The following is a 23,350-nucleotide window of genomic DNA, read 5'->3' as shown; positions in this document are numbered from 1 at the left end:
TAAAAAATTCAAGTTTATATCTTAAATTTCTTAATTATTAATTCAATTATAATTAAATATTAAATTATATTCGAATTTTAAACTTTAATTATTCGTATTTTCCTCGAGAAATGCCATTTTAAACATGGGATGCGCCTTATATACCGGTGTTCTTCCACACTTTTCAAGTCTTTCTGCAATCAACTTTGATAATTTTCCCTATTTCTTTTATTTATTCTGTTATTCTATACACAATATTACGTTTTCAATCTATATTCAATTATTTTAAACCCTATTTTCCCCGAAAAATCCCTGTATAAAGTTGATACCCCCTTAAATCCGTCTCTCTTACGCACAAAATTCGATAAAATTCCCTACTTATTTTATCTTTTCTATTACTCCAAATACTTTAGCGATAACATAATTTAAAATATTTATAATTTCCACTCAAATTTTTCCTTAAAAAATCCCTCTTTAGAAGATCAGCACGCATTAAATTCGAAGCAATGCGGTACTTAGCTTCATAAAGGAACTATAAAGTGCAGTTACCTGTAAGCCACACGAGTTTCATTCAACCCACAGAGAATTAAAAAAAAAAAGAAGAGGAATTAATAAAAGAAAGATGCGCGCATTATCTGCCAGGAAAACAGAAATTAAATCAAATTTAACAAGCAAAAAACAATACCCTATTTAAAATTTAACCCCCATTCGGCCAACGAGTACAGGAAACTTTACCATATAAACCTGACCTGACCAGTCCGTTTTTAACAGGTCAAGATCAAGCAGGTAAGAGATTCTTTTCCCTGTTTTATATAGAGGAACAACGTACGATATTCTCCTCCTCCTCCTCCTCCTCCTCTTCCTCCTCTTCAAATCTCGTGAAGAATCATCTTCACACCCCCTTTTGCGGTATTGGAAAATCTTGGTGTCAGCGATTGAAAACCCTTGTGAGAAAAATCTAGTTTACAAGTAATTCCCGACACGAAAAACAGGAAAGTTTGTCGTGACTTATGCCGAGGTAGGGGTGTTGATTAATGACTCGTAGGTTGAGGGTTCGAATCCAAACCATCGGTTGTTTAATCGGATGCGTACCGCCTACTTATTAAATGTATTTTCATACCCCATCTTTGGCTTTGATTTCCCCCTTCCAGCCCCCATCAGAGGGATCTTTTATAAGAATTTTGACCCTTTTTTTTTACCTTTTTGCTGAAGTTAATTGACTAGAACCATTAACTTAAGGGAGTTCTAACGTAGCATTCAAGACCCTTATCAATGAATTGATGAAATTGCATGCTTGATTTTAAGTGTTGATATGATTTAATGTTGTTAACTTTAAAAGTCATGAATGAAATGATCGAAGATAAATAGTGATTGTGGAAGGGAATCGTGTAGATAATTTTCAACGCTGCCATGCTCTTAAATGATAATTTTTTTTTCCTTTTTAATAAAAATCTCCGCTGTAAATTTGATTTTGCTCCCTCTCCTAAAAGTAGGGAAAAAGTAATTGATTCAATCGAGTGTTGATTGATGAAGGCAAATTAACAATTTATAAGACGAAAAAGTGGTTACTTTTCGATAAAATGCCCTAAAATTTAGAGTATTACGTGCATAAACACGAACTAATTACAACAATTTACAATTAATCACTCCCTAAACTAATAAAAAAAACAGGTTTTACTCTGCCAAACACTTTAATTAAGACAGAAAAATAGTTATTGTTCACTAAACCACTCTAAAATTTAGGGAATTGCTCGCGGCAGACACAAACAAACACGAGCTAATTAAAACAATTCACACTTAAACAGCCCCTCAAATGAATGAAATAAATAAGACACATTTTTAGAACCATTTCGCCCTGGATCCAACGACGAGGTGCCCCCAAATCGAGCCGAATTTAGCCCAATTCATCAGCCCCCGTAATATTTATCAATATTTATACCCCTCGTCGCATTTAATTACGCAAGGTATCTGCTTAATCACGAAAGTTTGGCATCTTTATAAAACGGAGAATGGCCTAGTTTTGGGCGAAGGAACTCGAAAGTCAGCATGGTGTATAAAGCTTAATGACCGCTCGGTTTCCGCCCAACCGATTCGATATAGTTAGTGGTGGCTAACGGAGGGAAGTAATTTGAAGATTAATTACAGTCATCTGTAATAAGGGGTTGAGGGGTGAAGAGACGGGAGAAAAGGAAGACAACCGAGCAACTTGACAAATGCTGGCTTTAATTAAATATGTCAACGACACGACTGGAGCCGAACCCTTTCTTTTTTTACCGCCCCCTCCTCCCCCGTTGTAGCTTTCGAGTCCACTCTATGACCGGCCTATCGACTACAAATAAACAACTTTAAACCCCCTCCTCCTCTTCCTCTTTCTCCCCCCTCTCCCTTAAAGTTTGCTCTTAAATTTCGATACATTATGGTTAATTAGGGTCATTGTAATTGCGCGTGTTTTAAAATATATTGCGCGAGGAATGCGTCACGTTAACCTGACGCAATTGGAAAGTTATCGGAACCATCCTCCCCTCCTCTTCTTCCTCCTCATCATCTTCTTGCTGCTCCGAGTTCCTCTCTCATCATTCAGTGATGTCTCTGGCACGCACCATTTATAACTAAAGTTTATGACGAAAATATTAAGCTTGAACTCAATTATACGTCTCGTATGTCTGACTTTTTTTTTTGGTTTCCACCTCCCCCTTGTCTTCTACTTTTATTGTTATTATTGTTTTAAAAAATTTTATAAATTTAATAATAAGCCGGTGGAAAAATTGCTCGGGGATTAATCAAGATGAATAAGCGTTATCCATTAAAGGATCCCCTCGTTTTATTTTCGGGTTCGACCAATTAACTCGTTAAACAATTGAGAAAACTGCGAGCCAACTTGTCACTTTAATCTGTTTTCTCGACATTTTTCATTTACTCGAATGTTCAACCGCGAAAAAATTGATGTTTACTTGCACTTGGCACGTTCTGAACACGGTTGTTTGCTGTTGCAAACGGAGGGGGGTGTTTCGTGCGTTCAACAGCGAACCGAACTCACAAAGTCGCATTGCAACACCGTTATTTATAAACACGGGCTTAACAGAGATAATACGGAATCGGCCGGGACTGATTTTTTGGATACCATGCAACACGTGGCTGTTTTAATAAAGGCGCAACACCTTGCAACGCGTTTTACGTTCTAATAAAGTTCGACGGTGCAGCTGAACTTTACTTATTCAGAATGTAATTTACGTATGTCAGTATACTACACGTAGAACTTATGTTGAACACGTTGTCTTACACTTTAATGTTGTGTTAGAGATGGAGGATTCTCTGTTGTAATGGGATTTTGTGTGTTCAGCAGTAAGCTGAACGTGCAAAACGTAATTTAAGTTCAACGTAACATTTAAGAGGAATATATTATAAACATTCTGTTGGAATTCGGTACGTTGAACACGTTTAATGTTTTAATAAAGTTGCTTAGCTTTATCTACAATATAATACACAGAATTTAGTACGTTGAACGCGGCGTCTTACGCTTTAATGCTCTGTTAAAGATGCTCGTTGCATTGGGATTTTATATTATATGAGCATAATGAGCGTGTGTTCAAGATACTGCACGTGCTGAATTCATGAATTTTTTTTAAATATTTATTATCAATTTTATTGTTACTCTGTAGCACTCGGTATGCCGAACATAGTAAGTTAAGGTTGTTGAACATCATAATCTATACAAATGTATGTATATAAAGCTAAAAATAAGTTTTAAAATGCAGGGTGTGGCCCAAAAGTCGGTTAACCAAGGTAATGTCGAATTAGCCGAGTCGGTTGACTGAATTTTGGATTACCCTGTGTTAAAACCAATTTTAATTTTTTTTATTAAATTTATTAAAAAATAATTTGTACAAAACCCGCTTAAGAGGTTATTTTTCAGCTTACTTTTCCTCGAGGGTATCAATGTATTCGTCTCTAAGAAACGTTATACGCGGGTTCCTTTAACAAAAATATAGGCCTATATATATATATATATCTAAAAATATATATAAGTTACTTTTCTAGATACGCGAATAAACGATTTTTTAGAAATAAATTCATCCAGAATCTAGGACACGTAACGAATTGATTCAGATCGATCCACGTTTGAACATGATACGAATCCTATTAGCAATCTGTGTTGAACACGATACATTTAAAGTTATTAAACACCACAATTTATACAAATATTCGCGTGTAAAGCTTTAAAAAATAATAGTTCTAATTTAAAAAAAAAGAAAAACACGGGGTGGCCCAAAAGTCGGTTTACCGCGATAACGTCTAGTCGCCCGGGTTAGTTAACTGATTTTTGGACCACCCCGTATCTTCATTTCTACTAAATTAATCGAAATAACCCGCTCAAGAGGTATTTTTGGCTCGCTTTCGTGTATAAAAACGGCAGAAAGTAGTTACCATCCACGTCATTTTTCCCCCCTCCAGGGCATCCACGTGCTTGTTTTAAAGAAGAAGAAGAAAAGAAAAAGAAAAAACGTTATAAGCGGGTTGCTTTAAGCAAATAATATTTAAAAATATATAAATTACTCCGGTAGATGTAGGAATAAACGATTTATAACAGATAACTTCATCCAGAATCTAGAACATTTCTCCTTTTCCATTGTGTCAAGTCGATGGTTTTCCTGGTTGTACCCCCAAGGCTTTCTTGCTCGACCCTGTGGCCCATCATTAATACCCGAGTGGCACTGTGTATGACACTATCATTACCAATGTTCCATTCCCATTTTACTTTGGAATTGTATGGACTCCTTTCCCCAAATGTTTCATATTCAAATTCTAATGATAGGTTGGGATCGTTCGGGAGGATGCAACAACCAATGGATACTTTTCCAGGTATATATATATAAATGTAGTAGGTCTAGACGTGTATGTATATATGTATACACACAAACTGTACTTTCTTCTGTACGTCATAAAGAAGAAAACTGGTTGAAAGATTTTTATTGAAAGAGGGCATTCTTTGTATCCCCTTGGCACAACCGATACCTTCCGACGTTTTTACCCTGTAAACCAATTACGTTTTTACTTTTTATACACTTTTCTAAATTGTAATTAAGCTTTAAAATAGGAATTTTTACTCAATTATTAATTGTAATTAAGCATTAAAATAGGAATTTTATACATTTTTTAATTATAATGAAATTGTAATTATAATTAAAAAGTGTAATTAAATTAAGCTTTAAAATCGGAATTTTATACATTTATTAATTGTAATTAAGCTTTAAATTTAGAATTTAGTGTTTTATGTAACTATGTAGAAGTGTTTCGACGTTGTTCAAGGTTGTTATGAATGGTTAAATCTGTTATAAATTCTTCTTTTGAAGCCGTTACTAATGCTTTAAAAGTTTGTTTCTTAAGCTTTATTTAAATATAGGAGGCCTTTAAGGCCTCTTACATTCCAATTAAGACTTATTATAATAACAAAATAACAAAAAAATGTATTAAAAGACGTCGATCAAGAACCGAAAATCGGCATCAAAAACCAAAATTTTAAAGTGTTTTGGGGTGTTTAAAACATTCATATGTCTAAAACAGTCCATTTTGAGTATTTTAACTTAATATTTTACTTATTTTAAGCTTACTAAAAAGCTTAAATTGAAGCTCGAGGAGAAGCTTAAGGGCATCAGACAAATCCTTTCTCTGAAAATAATTAAATTATCACAGAATTTTCTTTAAAATTAAACTAATTTAACTTTAAAAAAATTTAATTTCAGTATTAATTAGGGGGAGAAAACATTTTAAACGTATTTTTCTCCCATAAAATTGCGGGTATAACAAGCAGTAAAGGTGACTTGATATGCGCTTGTATACACAAATATAGGGCTTACAGACGTGTTTATGGGTCTAAAAAATGAAACTGTAGCTCGAGAGGGGTCTTAAAATACTCGGGAAATAATTAAATAACGAATTTCTCGTCCACATTGTTAAAAATCTCGAATAACCCGTGACCGCACATTGATTACTTAACCATCACATAAACACGTCACACGTGATGCCATTTCTGACCAATCACGTGGCTCAGAGGCGGCATATTTCTGTTATCGGCTTCGGTACGGTTTAAACGGAAGGGAGACCCACCACACAACTCAATCATCACAAAGATCGTACGATGTCTGGACAAAAAACTGGTTTCAAACAGCCAAGAAACATCGACAAAGTATTCAATTTTTGTATCATTTCGATGGCCGAGCCGCATAAAAAAACTACGAGGGGTGTTAAACGATGACGCACGAGTTCGACGACCTTTTCGTAATAATAAAAAAAGTACGGGGGGAGCTCGAGATCTCCACCTTTTGCAACCGCAGCCAAAGGTAAAGCACCAACACTGGAGGCGCTGTCGACAGATAAGTGGGAGGAGTAGAAAGGATTGAAACGGAGACAGTGTGGTAAACAGGTGACGTCATAGTGTCGTGCAGGACACAGCGGGAGGAAGAAGGCGGTTCGTCTGCTCTGTCAGACGATGCTGTAGCATTGTGTAGAGTTTGATGACTGAGTTGACATTCATCGGCTCAGTTTGGCATGGATGCGGTAAGAAGATGGGGTGGTGGGTTTTGTGCTTAGTTGGAAAACTGTAGGGGTGTGTTTTTTACTTTCTATCTATTCTCTCGCGCGGTAGTGTTAATGCTCTAGTTAATTTTCTGCTTTTAAAAAGAATTGATTAATAGTTAGGTAATTTATGCGGTGTATCTAGTGTTAAATTGCTTACAAACGTAGTGTTTTTTTTTTTTTTTACTAATTATGACGTTGTTTATGAGTTTGTGCGCGATTTTCTCTTCGTTTTTCATTGTGTTTAAATCATTATTACAGTAGTTTTTAAGTGTTATTTTATTAAAATGATGACTTTCTTTACTTCTTTTCAGCAGTCAAAAACGAATAAAAGACAGGCGAAGGGTCCGGGCGCACCTCTTCAAAGCGATCAAAATTGCGAAGATCACGAGCACCAAGTCAAAATTTCTCGAAATAACAGAACAGCGGATTGTCAGGAAACAACGACGATACCAAGTTTCTCCGTTCAGATAGTTCAACAGTTCACTAATTCATCAAATTCTTGTCAAACTCCGCATTCTCAAACCATACAAACTAATGTAACAGTGAAAGCTGTGACTGGGAATCTCAAAAACTCTTCGTCACCTTTGGCCTCTGCAACGAGTAGCGTGTCTACCAACGGTGCTGACATTTCTGTTGGAACAAACATCGAGTGTAAACAGGAGAAAGAAGCTGATTACAATATTAATAATCGGACTAACGGTACCACTGATCGCTTCCCTGATACTTTCCCAACTTTAGGTTTCCCGGAAGATTCAGCGGATGATGTTATCCATCCGGATATACTTAAAGACCTGATCGATGACGTATTCACCAACCCCACAGACCTGATGAAGGATTTCAATTTTGAGGAATCGGCTAGTAAAGACGGTGAGGAAACGGACAAGAATCTGGAATGTAGTGGAAGTGTAATGGAGGTGGGTGGAAAAACCAATTCTTCTACCACAGCTTCTCAAATTCACTTCCCTCCAACACCACCCATGATATCACCCTTCTCCGGTAATCAATCGGCGTCTCCGTTGTTCGATTCGTCAACTCCTGTCATGACGACGACCCCGTCGACCCCCCCTTACCCACCCAATCCACGTGTTCAACCTTACACTCATTCTTCGCCACTAAGTATGAACTCGACTCTTGGTTTAGACTTTAAATTAACAGAGCCAAGCCCTGCTGCTCAGACATTGAAACAGATGGCCGAGCAGCACCAGAGCATGCAGCAGAAGCAACAGCAATTGGGTTTGGGTTTGGGTTCTCCTCACTCACGTTCGCCCTTTGCAACCGATGCTTTCGCTGATCCTCTCTCGCTACCCTCGATGAGATCGGGTTTCATAAACGGGACTTCGACACACCTCAATCCTCTGCAGAAATCTCCAGGTTCTCTCTATCCACCAATGGCTTACGTGCCTCAATCGGATTTCTCTTGCATCAGGACTCAGCCGGGGACCGTCATGTACAAACACGAAAGTAATGACAATTTGTTTCCCGGTATGGACGGGATGGGCCATATTCCCGACGTGGGGATGCACAAGAGGCAACAGGTTTTACTCCTCCAACGGATAAATTCGGATGGTAAACAGAATTTGAGTTTTACAACCGATCATAAACCTCAATACGGAGGTACTAGACCTTTGAGCCACTTCACAGATTCTTCTGTAGGAAGTCCAATTTCTGGCCAGTTTACTTCCGGACAAAGGCCTCCTTCCGGTCCAAGTTTGCAGATGTCTCAAGCTCAACAAATTACGCAACAAAATCTGCAGGTAAGTGCCATTTTACGCATTTCTTCTTCATTTTCTTCCGCACGGAAATTAAGCGTATGTAACACCCTTCGAGATATAATTTTCGTGTTTTATGGTATTGTTGACACTTGTTGGCGCTCAATTTCTATCCTTTCGCACAAAAATTGAACTCGAGTGTAACGAAACTGCCTCTAACACCCCGTGAATAGTGAAATCCTTGTGTTTATGGGTATTGCCGACGATCAAACTTTCAATTAATGAAATCTTTCTAATGGAAAATATATTTTAATTCGTAAATTTTTGTTACAAACTATCTTCCTGAAGGGCATTCCATTATCGCTTTGATTATAAGTAACTTCAGATAACGTTGCTATCAAGCATGCTGCGATCATTCTGTAGTTTTATACAGTTGTATACAGTATCAACGAAATATCCTGCTTGACATTAATTTGTTTATTTAAACGTTATACACGTATACAAGTAAAATTATAGAAGCACACCCAAAGCATCTTTTAATTAAGTTTTGGAAACTTAAAATTAACGAAATCGTATTAAAGAAATCTAGAGCTACGCTCTTATAACAAAATACATCATAAACCCGATTTAACGCTTCTCATTTCATAACGTTTTCTCGCATTTTGCGCCATTCTCAAGTCATTTCTTAATCTAAAATTGGAGTTAAGAAAACTTTTTAAAGCAATTTACTTCAAGAATGAATGTTATTTTTTCGGCATTCCTAACAAAGACAATAATAGAAGCTCCGATATAGCGTATTATTCTTAATATAATCGTTATACCCGTGAAGTATACTCCTCGAAAGTTAGTAGGAGTAACTTTTAGACCGTTTGCTCACGCATAAAAAGTACCTAAAGTTAACTTTTATCGCATAAAGAATGGCAGATTATTCATAAACATATGCGTAATTTTCTTTTAAACAACCAGGTTTTTAATTAATATTATTTATTGCACGTGTACCTTGTAGTGTTTTAACACTACAAGTGCAGATTGCTTAAGTTAAAACGCGAGAGGTAAGAATTAAATGACGTAACGGGAGAGCAAAACCCCCGAAAAAAAAGAGGAGGAGGAGAGAGAGAGAATTTTCCTCTTTAGTTTTACAAGGATGCTTATCAAAATTATTAGTTTTCGGAGGAATGATTTCTAAATGGTTGTTCCGTTTTCCGCTCCGTCGACCAGAAGAACACTTAAAACAACTACCGCAGAGGATTAGGGGAAAAAGCTTCCTCTGTTGGAAAATTTCATTATGGACGGTGTTCACAACGGGGCATAATGTAACAAATTAGTGTTAAAGAGAGTTGGTTTCTTCACTTTAGATACCGCCTTTTTATTACTTGGGTTAATAGTGTCACTTCGATACTACATGTTAATGGCCGCACTTTTGTTTATTTTTGTTTACGATCTCTCGTTAGCCCCCATCTTACCTTTTGTTGCAGCCTCACTGATTTTAGATGAAAGTAATTCTTTGATTTTAATTGCGAGCGCTTATTTTTTACCCCCTTTTCCTCTGTTCTTATCTTGCGGTTAATTTCTGCCAATTTGGCTGAATTATGCTTTATTAAAATAAGTTTCTTAGGGGTTAATGCGCGCTTGTGCCGGATTTAATTCTTGTTGATGATCTATCGCCGATGTTTAACTCGTATTCTGTTAATTATGTGTTTAAATTAAAATGGGTTTTTTTGTATGGTTGTTAATTAGGTGAATGTGGAAGGGTGGCCACTAATTTGGACCACCTTTTCCCGCGTTTATGGCATTTCAAGCGTACTTTTCTTTGTAAATCTGAAGGGAATACACGAGAATTTACTACATATATTGCCTTTTTTTCCTCATAGATTTTATGTTTAAACGTTTGTTCTTCAATGTCTGAATCAAAAATATTGGCGAAGGATGTCCATCAAACAGTCTCTAGTTAATGGGCAATCCTTCCTAATAAGAGGGATTTTTCTCTAAAGATCCTTTTGTATAAGGGAATAGAGAAATGTCTCAGCATTTATACTTTCCTACATCACTGTATACAATGGGGGAGGGGGTTGAGGCATTATCTATGTAGACATTTTTTGTGGTACTATTGGTATACGAATTTCTTCTTATAAACATAATTACTAGTTATGTGAATGAACTATTTAAAATGTTCTTTAATGTAGGGGTCCTAAACACAATTAAAGGGAAGAGAATTAGCCAAAAGTATATCATTGTACACAGAAGAGAGGGATAAGGTCAACGATTGTACTCGTAATTAATGAACGATCCCTCATTATGTTCTGAACACAGTTTTAAGCAATAACCCGCATTATAAGAGATGCTTGCTACCCAAATTTGCAATCTTCATAGAACTAGGAAGGTTGCAAATTCAGATGGCAAGCATCTCTTTAAATTGCATTTCTCGCGTGCAATTTAAAGCTACTTCACTGGTGGGGCATCTTACCCTTACTGCCATCTCAGATAACACTTATTTACATAAAATAATCCGCGACAAAGCGATGAATTTACCCTTTCGTAGTCGTAATTGAATCTAAACTTTCAACTTGACTGTATTTTAAGCGCACCCCCACACCATTCAGTGTAATTCATTAACAATTACGATGAATGATAAGGGAGGGAATTGTGAATTTGACGAAATGAAGCTGTTGAATGATGGCAACTTATCCGATTTCAAAAGAACCGGTCATTCTACCCTTGCAGAATTAACTTTTTAGCACTCTTCTTGCACGCTCGAATTGGAAATTCGATAAAATTAGTGCCTTTTAAAGCTCGTGAATGTCGCGATTTCTTTTGCTTTACCTTATCGGTGACTCGTAATTAATTATATAAGCTTAAAATTGAGCATGTATTTTATATTTTAAGTTCTTCTCATCCACCTTTATTGTTTTTTAAGCGTTCAAACGGAATAGATGAAGATAATTATTAGAGATTCTTAGAGGAAGAGTTGCTCCTCCTCTTCTTCTTCACGACTTTTTAAAGGGTTGAAATGCGACAGATGAAGCTAATTTTTATCGTTTCTTATAAGTTTAAGTAGGTAAATTGCCATTTTCATATTCTTCTACGCTGAAAGCTCAAAAATCTCGTAGACAAAGCAACCTGTAAGCATCTTCCAAACCTGATTCCGGAAACGTAATTAATTATAAGTTCGTATAATTCTATTGATTAGAACAATAATTAATGTCTAAACTTTAATTTTTTTAACTTATTTTTTATGTAGCCTATATATAATATAATGGGCGTGCTTAGAATCGAACAAGTTAATTAATAATGAGGTTTCTTTGTATGGCTACTTCCTTCTGGATGCTCCTTTGTTTGAATCGATTTAATAATTTTACTGTTTAAAAAACCTTTGTTTACAGCTTCTCGGAGGCTCAAATTATAGTTTTTAATTACAATTAACTCTAAAAAATACTGTGTAATTAGAATTATCGTTCTTAAATATCGCGCATTTCTTCCTTCGATTGTTGTTAACACGTTTAGAAAGGTCAACAAATTCGGTTTGTAATTATAAGGGAAACAACGTGATCTCAGCGGGAATCTATTCTTCTTTACGTACGCTTGAAGGCTACAGAAGTAATTCAACTTAATTTGTCAACCAAACAGGTCAATCTTTCCTACTAGCTCTAGATTGTAAACAACTGGAAAAGGTCTAATTCACAACCATTCCTGTCCATCACTCACGCATGCCCTGGTTTTCCTGGATCTAATTATCTGTGCCAATCTCATCTTTCAAAATCTTTCCGCCTTGCTCAGTAGTCATCGTTACCCGCATTACTAGAACTCGTACGTAACATCGGGGGAGAAACGAGAACAGTATCGTTACGCGAATAAGTAGTTTGGCGTTTTGGGGGGGACACGCACACGTGTTTAAGTGTGCCAAATTGAAGCTGCAAAGCGGAGAATTTCATCTATTTTTAAGCCATTAAAGAAGATTCGCAAGTCGATTTCGGCTGTAACTTGAAATTAACAAGCTTTGTTACCATGGAAATCGACGTTTTTAGAGATTCTTTGGCATTGCTGTGGCACTTTGAAACGCTTTGCTACTTTAAAATCGGTATTTTAAGGGGGTACGAACACGGGACGAGTCGCGTCCTTCACTATCCACCACGATTTGTCTCTAATAATGAACTGGCTCTGCTCCAAACTGCCTGATTAACGTGTAGTGTACACATCTTCAAGGACGTTACGAAACTCGCCATCGACACATAGATAACATCACTCAATCGGTTTTACGTGTTGGATACGATTTCACACGTTTACTAAATGTAGGAGGCTGGAAATTACTCTACAACGAACAATTACACGAAGCATAAATTAACAGGGTTTTTCTCTTCAGGGTATTGACTTTACAACCGAAACAACGTGAAAAAAATTCATAATTCTGTTATTCTAAAGGTACAATGTATGAAATTATCGAAAAAACCAGCGCGTGGATGTGCATTAACGACAGCAAAAAACCCGTTTGCAAAGGACTGGTGTGCTCTTCAGTATATTTTCTTCATTCGTCCTTGCTTTCGACATCCAAGGTGATGTATTGTATACAGGGTTGTCCGTCATACATTCCCAGTTCGGCCAGTAGTATGGCACAGCCCAAGGCTAGTTTTTAAAAGAATTGAAGTAATTTTGTAACGAGGAAACGTCAAAAATTATTGTTGTAGTTTTACCAGAACAATACATTAACAATGTATTGTGTATGATTTATGAGGAAGATACAAAATATTAATCAACGAGAAATTGCCTTGATTTGTCAAATATTTTATTATTCATTTGTAAAAAAAAAAAAAAAATAGGAATCATTTGTCTGAAGTCCCCTTCATTTTTTGGATTCTGAATTGAACTCCCGATCGCGGCACACACAACTCGTAAGCAACACTTAAAGAGCAAAATGTAAAGAAAGGCGGCTACATCATTTGATATGAGGTGAACTCTTGTGTGGTCAGTACCACCGCTTTTACGATTGGCCCGGAGGAAGTAAGAGTGTTGTTCAGTCATAATGTTTTTCTAGTGCCCTTTTCGTGAATAAGGAACAGGTTTAGTTGCGTTCAATTAGCAGTTCTAAATGTATCCCCGGGGATGGATGCGAACGGCGCTATATACAACAAGCAACTAAATTACCTACTTATATTTCTCGTGCATGTATCATTTTTGACGTGGTTAATGTCACCACTAGTTGTAACTGTGTGATCTTCCTGGTTGCTCGCAATCATCGTGTTCAATTTCTTTCTTTCTTCTGGCGTCTGTTCTTTTTCAAATGGAACCCAACGAGTAACCAACCTTCTCCTCTTATCTAATTTAAAGAGTTCTTTGGATAGACGTTATATATATCACGCTAAAAAGAAGAAGAAGAAAAAAAAACAGGGAAATTTCGGTGTTAAAAACACCTCACACGCTAGCTTAAAAATTGAATTGTTAGAATACATATCTCACTAGAGGTAAGGAGGTATGTGAGTAACATATATCACATTAATTCAATTTTTAGGCTGATGTTCAGGTTTTTATCACGGATGCTTTACTTTTTACCTAGTGAGATATGAGGTATGCCCAATAAAACTGCTAAATTTCCTTCTACAAAAGTACAGTAGATGAGTACGAAGAAGAAAAGAAAAAATTGGTGCTGATCCTGCATGCTGATAATCTGAACTTGAAATTCTGGTTTTAAATTTAACATTTAAACATTCTCCAACTTAAAAAAAGAGAGAAAATTTGCGTAATTTATACCGGTAATGCACGAGTTTTTATGCAGTTATATAATACTTTATCGTCTTCAATATTAAAAAAAAAAACTATTTTTAATCGCTTTTATTTAATAAATAAAGATAAAACGATGCCCCGAGAACACGGAATTTTAATTACTAATAAAAACAATAATACTAAATATATAAATTATATTTAGTAACGTCACGAAGAATGGATAGAGTCGCTATCTTTGTGTGGGGAAGAAAAATAAAAAAATAAAAAAAATTATTTGCGGTTACCGTGCCTCAGTTGACACATAAAAACTCTCTTAAGAGGTTTTTGCACTAAGCAGACCAGATATTTAACCTCCATGAAAGTCTAGTCTAACAGCCCTGTCAATGGAACTAAGAAGAATTTTTTTTCTATTTTTTATTCTTCTTAGTCTCCGACACCATCTGCTCCATCGCTAATTCTCTCTTACTTCATGTTTCCTCTTAAATTGTTTTTATTTTTCTTCTTCTTCTTGCTTTGGCGATCAAGAAAACAAGCTGTACCTGAAGAGACAGTCGCTTTTCATTAAAATGGATCGACCTCCTCGGTCGTAGCAAAGATAGTTAATGTAATGTGACAGTCAGAGGATGATGTGTTCGTGACGTAGACGGAGTGTCCCTTAGATATTTCCTCATTTCTCTCCGTTTTCCCTTAAACGGAACGGACACAAATATCATTCAACATGTCCCCCTGCGATTCCTATCTTTATATTTTATGATTCATCACCTCGAATACGGTCGTATATTAAAATGTATTTACATTTTTCAGCCTTGTTTTCGTGTAATAAATATCTGTAAAATAATTAATTACTCAATTTATAGCCTATTTACGAGCAATAATCCGCAATTATAAGAGCTTGGTTCCTAGACGACGTTAGATTTTTTTTTCTTAAATTAAATTTATACAAGGTTCAAAATTCAGTTAACCGTTGTAAAATCTTAAATTTTTCTCTTATTTATACGTTTTATTAGTTAAAAATGTTACAAGAGTTGATTGATTGAAATAAGACCCTTCTTGTTCAATGCCCAAATCATAACACTTTAAGAAATTAAATTATAACTATTTTAAAAAATATTTTGCTAGCTTCTTCCATCGATTCATACGGTTAACTGATTTTTCTGTCACTCTATATAAGTATTATTGTCTACTGTAGGCGTATGTAAGTAAAATAGAATGTCTGTCCGGTTGTCTGTTCTCTGCAGGCCTCCACTTCTAAACCATTGAACCGATTTTCACGAAATTTTTCATATTTATTCTCTAGAACCCTGCAGAAAATATAGGCTAACCATAAAACCTGGACACATGATCCCCCTGATTTCATTCCCCTATTAACTCCAAAACTCTGACTTATCTGCACTAATTTCTCGCGAATTTTAAATTTAAAAAAATCTCATATAAAACGATTTTTCTTCGATGTTATATCGTATACATTTTATTTAATTTGTTCCAAAACAATAAACGATTTTGTAGTTTCAATTACGTGCATTAACATCAACCACGTGATTAGTAAGGTTAGCCACGTGTTTCTGGCGTGTGTCACATGACCACGTACCCAGCGACCCCTGAGAAATTTTTATTTTTCATTAGCATTAAAAAAAATCAAAAATAAATTTATTTAATTTGCTGTCTTATTAACTTTTTAATAATAAAATATTGTTATTAATCACATAAATAATAATAATAATAATAATATTACATCACGTTTTTAAAGTATATTTATATAACGAATTTGGTACTAAATTTACCGTATTTCTTCCCGGAATTGAAACTTATTTCACGTTTTAAAGTGATAGAATGTTGTAAAAGATCTTGTTAGATAAACTAATCGCTGGTTTATATATATATTGTATGAATGATTAGTTTATTTGTTCGTAGTTTTGTTTAAAAGCTTGTGTATAGATAATGGTCAAGGCACGCTGCATTGAAGTTCTGTAGAATAATAAAGGTTCAAGGTCAATAACTTGTGGGAGGTTTCTTGTCACTAAACTCGTAATCTTTATTCTTTATTTTATTTTTATTTTTTCTCATTCATATACAAAACTGTTCTAAAATTATCTCCGGAATCTGTTATACTCGTCATCGCCATAATGTACCTTGAAATTTAAATGATTTTTTAAAGTTTTTCAAGTTTCGGCTTATTTAAATATAGTAGAACCTCTGATAATGGCCACTTCTAAACCACGGCTACTTTCTTCATAGACTTTTTTTTTTTTTTTAACAGAAATGCCTACAAAATAACCTCCAAACAGCGGCCATTGTTTTAATATTTCGTGAGTGGCCGCTGATCGGAGGTTTACTGTATTTTATATAATTTTTTTATTAAAAAACTATTCTGTAATTAAGTGGTGGCGCTTCGAAACTCATCAGTCACACGGCATTTTAAATTCAAATATTTGAATTGGTCACGTGAACTCGGTAACGCGATTTTTGAAATTTTGAAGTTTATGATTGGTTGCGTGATTTTACTAAAGAATTAGCCAATCACGTGATGATCCGAACTCGACATTTTCAATCGATCACACTATTCGAATTGATTACACGATCGATCACTTTAGACTTCGCCAGTCACGTGGTAGACCAAATTCGGGTCCTTTGATTTGATCAAATGACATCATTGAAGACTTCAATCGCGTGATATCCAAAAATTAAAATTTAAATCGATCACGCGAAATTACAGAATACTCCAATCACGAGGCAATTCAAATTCAAAACTTTGAATTGCCACGTGCTTGTTTGTTCAAAATCAAAGTTTAAAATTGTTCACATGATCCATTAACGCCCCTCCCCCGTTCGACAATGTGATATCACGGGACTACAACCATGTGGCATTTCAAATTCAAATTTTTGAATCCATTACGTGATTCGACCCGCGAAATTACCTCGAACGGAATCGCGCGAAACTCCCTTTTTACATCCTTTTAACCACATAAAATGGACTTTTTCGGGTTAAAGATCATTTAAAAAATTAATTTCACATAAAAATCCTTCATTTACTCCGATAAAACTACAAAAACTTAATAATTTTCGAGGAATAAAAATGGCGGACACTAACAAACCGAAGAGAAAGTTGGCTTCTCCACTTCACCGGCTGGCTGTCTGTCTGTCCGTCAGCTTCATGCTTTACTCGAAAATATCAGGAGCGCCTATCGTTTATTATTATTATTTCTTTCTTTTTAATAATGGCAGCATTTAATATCTGCTCCGTACATCTATATTGGACTCGGTACATTTCTTTGTAGAACAGAGTTCATTCCTTAATAATATTCCTTTTATCTGTTGGCCAGACAGATAGACTAATCGTATCATACAGTAACTGTCAAGCCGTACTTTGTACATCAGCTGATAAGGCTATACATTGTACACGATGGTGATTGTTCGCTTGTTTATATTCTTCTTTTGTACACAGATAAGATTTAAATAAACTATTATTAATATTATTTTTTTTTTAGTGGATTAAATTGATTTTTTATACATTTATAAAACCCAATTAACTGTAATTTCCGAACTTAATTAACATTAAGTTTATGTTTTTAATCGAATTAAGTAGAAGGAAATTTTATTTATTGTACAAAATGCAATCAATTAAATGCAGACTTTCGGCTATTTACGTTCACTTAATGAGGTTAGTTAATGATTATAAATCGATCAAACGCGATTAAATTATTTTAATTGAATAAAAATTTTAATTGCGTATTGCTGAAGATATAAATTGATTTATAATTAATTATTAGAGAAGAGTTTATGATTGGGAGAAGCTTCAAGAAGAGAGTATCAAAGGGAGGGGGAAATGTGTTTTTAAAAATTAATTAAAATTACTGTTTAAATTCAATTAAAAATTGTTAATTTATCAATTAAAATTAACGATTTTTCTTATCGTCAAGTTACATGTTTACGTGGAGTATTGATAGAAACGTATTGATAATGGACAAATTAGTGGATGCTGACACGTTGACGATGATGGAGAATGCACAGATTAGGGAATTAATAAATAAATATTCGGCTAATTATTCGTGTTTAGAGTTTATTTTTTTAATAAAATAATAAACTATTCATTGTAAATTTTGTTTAATTGTACAGGTATTTAACTTTATAAAGCTCAGTTCTTTGTTTTCATCTTTGTCTTCAGATCGGTTCGGCAGATATTAAGAGGATTGGGCCATATCTCACGAACCAATGGTACGATTCTCTTAAAAATTTCTGGAAATATTTTCTGCTAAAACACGAAACTTCGTGCAGAATTTCAGAAATTTTCGACTAAAGGGGCAAGAGTTATTAAGCTTCAAAGTAGATGAACAAAATCGTGCCTCCCAACACACACGTACACACTAACATACATACAGAAAAAAACTCCAAATTTCTTGCATTTCTCGGCGTTTGGAAGTCTTCTGAGTCCAAAAATGTAAAAATTTTTGGGGTAATTTTTTGACAGATTACCAAACTTGCCCTCTGTTATATAATAGTCCCGAAAGTAAAAGGAATTGAAGATTGGGAGTGCCATATATGAGAAACTATGCTTTATTTCTATGTTTATTTTAATATTCTTTATGTAGAAGAATGTTAAGTATCAAAATACCAGTTTCCTGTGTAATTAATTTAATTTACTCAACTTCCTAATTAGTTTCTAAAGGATCGTCGTAAAGCGAGACGTTCAATTACATTACATTCGATGCTATAAATGAGAATTACGTTCCTGAAAACAACAGCTTTCATTATATAATACCACCAGAAATGATCGACAGAAAAAATACGTTAAATAACTATGGAATCTACAGATACGTGATCAAAAAGTACGGTCGTAAAAGCGGGGTTTTAAACGCTTCGTTTACAATTTCGCTTTTACGACTGGAGTGGTCGTAAAGCGAGGTTTTAGTATATATGTTACGTGGGTTGTTGAATTTGTTCTAGTAAAAATTTGGATTTTAGGAACTCCTGTATAATTGTAGGAAAGAGATTCGTAATTTATGTAAATATATGTAAATAAATAAATAAAAAATTAGGAAAATACTAATTTAAGGTGTTCTAATGCTATCCCATTATAAAATAATACCTGCATAAGTTTACTAATTATAACGGTATACCTTAAGATTTAAGGTTAATTATACGTGAGAAGATATTATGATATACTTATCTCCTAATTTATTAAAATTATTCGAAAACCTTGGGGCAAGGATTCACTTTCTCGAACATTGCTGAATATATACAATCGTAGGACAGATATAATTTCCAGACTCATGACCCATAACAGCTCATAGACTGGCCTATCAACCTGTAACGTCATTAATCACCTGCGATCTGTCCTAAAATACAGAACAAATTCGAAACTTCAGGGTGATTTTCCTAGAAATTTGAAAAAATGAGTTTATGTTCTTGCCTCAAGTTCTTCGTCTTACAGTAATTGTGCTGTAAAACAAATGCATTTTAATAAGGTAAAATTTAAAATTTCTTTTAAATAATACGGTTTTATTAGTGATTTTTTTAAGAAACAAAAATTCTTTACAGTTAAGTGAAATTAATTAGAACCTTTAATTGGAACATTTAGTCATGAGAAACATCTCCAAAGAAATTTGTATCCAAGATGCGTTATGCATCTGAGTTACGTCATAAATCTATATCACGCATTCAACATGCATTACATTCATGTTATGCACCCATGTATTATAGTATTAGTATAGTATACAGTATTCAAATCATACGTTAAGCATCTAAGGGAGGTTGTGTATTCACCTTAAGCATCCAAGCTGTTATGTACCTATGTTCGTGCATTTAAGATGCCATACATTTACATTATGAGCCCATATTAAGCATCCAAGATGGATGCATAAACTGTGTATAAGCTCTTTGTAACCGAGAAACTCACTCAAAAATATAAAAATGTGGACCAAAAATAAATTATTTAATGGAAAAAAATGAAAGAATTTCAGAAAATAAAACAAAAATAATGATAAATACAAATATTTGATGTAGAACAAAGGATTCTTGTTACAAAACTCGAGATAACATTCGCTGGTTTTGTAGTAGCAAAGTGTTATCAGGAATCTCCAAGGCAAGGAGAATAACACTCTTTGCCCTATTTGGCACAACAAATTAATTTCCTGAAAGATAACAAAAGCCCAAGAAGAAGAAGTTAAATCGTATAAATAAAAGCGTAAAGCAGACTTAAATAGGCCACATTTTTAATTAAGTTATTGAAATAATTGACATAAAAGCTTAAATTATAGATACAGTTCTCGTTTTATACACTTTAAAATAATTTTTTAAATATATTTTAAAGTGTAAATGCTAATTAAATTTCAATTTATAAGGGTTAAATCGATGTAAATTGCAATTAACTGGCTTGATGTACGTGGATATATCAATTGTACTTAATGCTGCTGCAGAATTGTAAATATGAAGTTACCTTTTAATTACAGTGAAATATTTTTTTTAGAAATTTCAATTAATAATTATTAAATCGATGTTAATTGCGCGAGGAAGAGTTGTGGACATCAATTTGCTCGCTTATTTGATTACAGTTTGCTGTTCTTGTGGGTTATCAGTTGTGCTTAACGCTGTTGAATATCTAATTATTTTTAATTATAACTAATGTGGTTTCTATATTGCTTATTAAATAGATTAGTAATTTTATACAGAATATTAGCATAAATTTTCGTAAAGATTTAACAACTTAATCGTATTAGTTATTCAGATATTTGTCTTGTAATTATCTCTATTGGAGAGTAGCATATATATCATCAATATAGTATATACAGTAGAATTCAAACTATATTTAGCATGCAATTGAGACTATATATTAACATTAAGCATCGGAGTTATACTACACATCTATGTTTAGGCCAAAATCCATGTTATGCACTCACGTTAAGAGTTCAAGCTATGTTATGCGCTTATGTTAACCATCTAAGGTGAGTTATATACTTACATTAAGTTACGTTATAACCTATGTTTACGCATTCAAGATACCATACACTCATAATATGCATTCTAATCCATGTTAAGCATTCAAGCTGTAATCTACATATGAGTACATATAATGAATGTATGGCAGTTGAATGCGTAAATATAGATGATAATATAACTTGGATGCTTAATGCTATATACATTTTAAGCATCAAGTTATATTAAAAGTCTGTTTAGGCATTTAAATTGCTATGAATCTTTCAGCTTTTTCAACGCAACAAACATTTATGGTGCTGAGAAGAAAAACAAATTTTGCTTAATCGTAATCAAATTTATCAAGAAGTATTTGTTTCTACAAATAACTGTTTATTTATACTGTTTTTTCAATTCGATTTAATGAATTTTTTACTGTTTTATCTGCTGGATGACTCGAGGATATCAATTTGTTTACTCGCTAAACTCTTCTACATCAATTGTGCTTAACGCAGTTAGACTTGAGCTATCAATTCGGGTTGATTAGATTATCGTTTCTTACTTTAAAAACAGTATTCAAAGGCTATAAAATTAATTCTAAAAGGTTAATTTTATCCTTTATAACGCGCAAAATATACTGCATTTTTAAGTAATACGAGTTTTTTCGTCCCTAACAATTGCCTTTAAGTCTTCAGATTGGTTCGGGAGATATTAAGGGTGTGGTGCCATATTTCCTGAACCCATGGTCCTATTTTCCTGAAAATTTCCAGAAACGTTTATCCCTAATACTCAAACCTCCCTGAAAAATTTTAGGAAATTTCGATAAAAGACACATCGGCTATAAAGCTTCAAAGTGGGTGAAAAATCATAACCCCAAACACATTAACATCCATAAATAGAGGAGAGGAACTCTTTGCTTTTTTGCATTTTTGGGTCTAAAAATGTAAAAATCTTGAGGGTGGGGGTCGTTTTATGATCGATGTCCATACTTTTCCTCTGTTAAATAACAGCCAGGAAAGAAAAATCAGGGTTTCTATGTATAGAAACGGGTAAACAACGAAAGAATAACTCTTTGGCTTAAATTTTTGTACATTTATAACAGGAAAATTTAAGCAGAAACGTATTCTTAATTTTCCATAATTCTAGTCATGCGCTTCCTGTTTTTTTACCTATCTTCAGCTTTAAATAATGATGCCTGACATAAGCTATGATGTAAAATATGAATTATGAATTGCTCTTACTTCTGTTGCTTAGATAAAGCAAATTATTCAATGTAAACAGCTGCAAAAACGTCAGTTTACACGTTTGTTTTCGTGTGTTCACCATTAATTATGAATCTGCATTACATAAAACATTCAGACAAACGTTTTTAAATGAATAAAAGTATAAAATTTAAATACGCCTGAGTAATATAAACGAATTTAAGTAATTCATTTTACTTATACTACAGCAAACCTTGTTGTAGTGAACTCCTAAATAGCACATCATTCGAGTGAAGTGTCAATGGATACTAGTGAATGGATTTTCCCTTGTGAAACGTTAAACCGAGAACCCTTCATTATTTCTGTGTGTGTAAATGTACGATTTTGTATTGCAAACATTGTTATCACCAAATCACATGTCCCAAACTCCAGACCTGTGTTTAGAATTGTCATAGTTGTTGTGTGACGATGTGTTATGTGATCTTCGGCTCTTACTGACATTGATACCTGAAAATTATAATTAAAGTATCCGTATTCAAAGCCGCTTAGAGAGGTGTTTAGCAGTCCAAATCGGGTATGGTGACATTTCAGGACACATAAAAAAGTAAAAAAAAAAAATGAGTAACAAGACTTACACTGTGGACTTTTGGCGCTGCAAACAACGAAGAAGCAGTTTTGTTTTGCATAAGCCCACGTGCTTCAGCCAAATTTTATGTATAAAAGTGACGACAAATGTTATCCATGGCATTCTTAACAGTTACGATGGCCAGAACTTTATTTGTGGTGAAACATTTCTTTTATGAAAACAACAGCAATTCTATTGTTGCATATGGACATAAGAATTATGCCGAAGACCATTGACTCCACAGCTCTCAAGAGAATGCACACTTTACTCGAGGGTTCTGGTTGTTTTGAGGGTTCAGTTCGGTCGATGGCGCAAACCTGTCACTTCAAAAGTCATTGGGGATGTTCCCACAATTGTATAATCAATAAACAATGTTGCAGATTCCAGTACAGTGTGAAAGTACTGACAAAACTGATGCATTGTTACCCCTATAAGATCAGCCATAACCAGCATTTATTTACTGCCAGCAGAGAAACCCGAATGACCTCTGCATTGACCTTCTTTACCAGAATGGAAATAGATGCGCCGTGGCCATGGAAGAGCACTGAGATATACCAGTGGATCCATTGATGTATCCACAACATCGTTTAAACTGAATTTCGTCTTTTGAGCCAATTTGTATAAAACAATTAGTGAAGAAG

The 23,350-nt window shown here is 34.4% G+C and overlaps 1 protein-coding gene across 5 annotated transcripts in view; it reads left to right on the top strand.

The window, feature by feature from the left end:
• Positions 1–23,350, top strand: part of LOC136986981 (neurogenic protein mastermind-like) — a 74,275-nt gene that overhangs the window by 28,653 nt on the left and 22,272 nt on the right. For 3 of the 5 annotated variants that reach the window (XM_067284609.1, XM_067284611.1, XM_067284613.1), the window contains exon 2: positions 6,867–8,309. In XM_067284609.1, coding sequence (XP_067140710.1) covers positions 6,867–8,309 — 1,443 coding nt within the window. Of the gene's footprint in view, positions 1–6,470; positions 6,535–6,866; positions 8,310–23,350 lie in introns of those variants that run through there. The other 2 variants (XM_067284612.1, XM_067284610.1) reach the window with 2 other exon arrangements.

Source organism: Centruroides vittatus, unplaced genomic scaffold, assembly GCF_030686945.1.
Source record: "Centruroides vittatus isolate TY-2023 unplaced genomic scaffold, ASM3068694v2 scaffold_1431, whole genome shotgun sequence".
In the NCBI taxonomy this organism is placed as follows: domain Eukaryota; kingdom Metazoa; phylum Arthropoda; class Arachnida; order Scorpiones; family Buthidae; genus Centruroides; species Centruroides vittatus.
The sequence above is the reverse complement of the archived record's forward strand: the minus strand, read 5'-3'. Positions and strand labels throughout refer to the sequence as shown.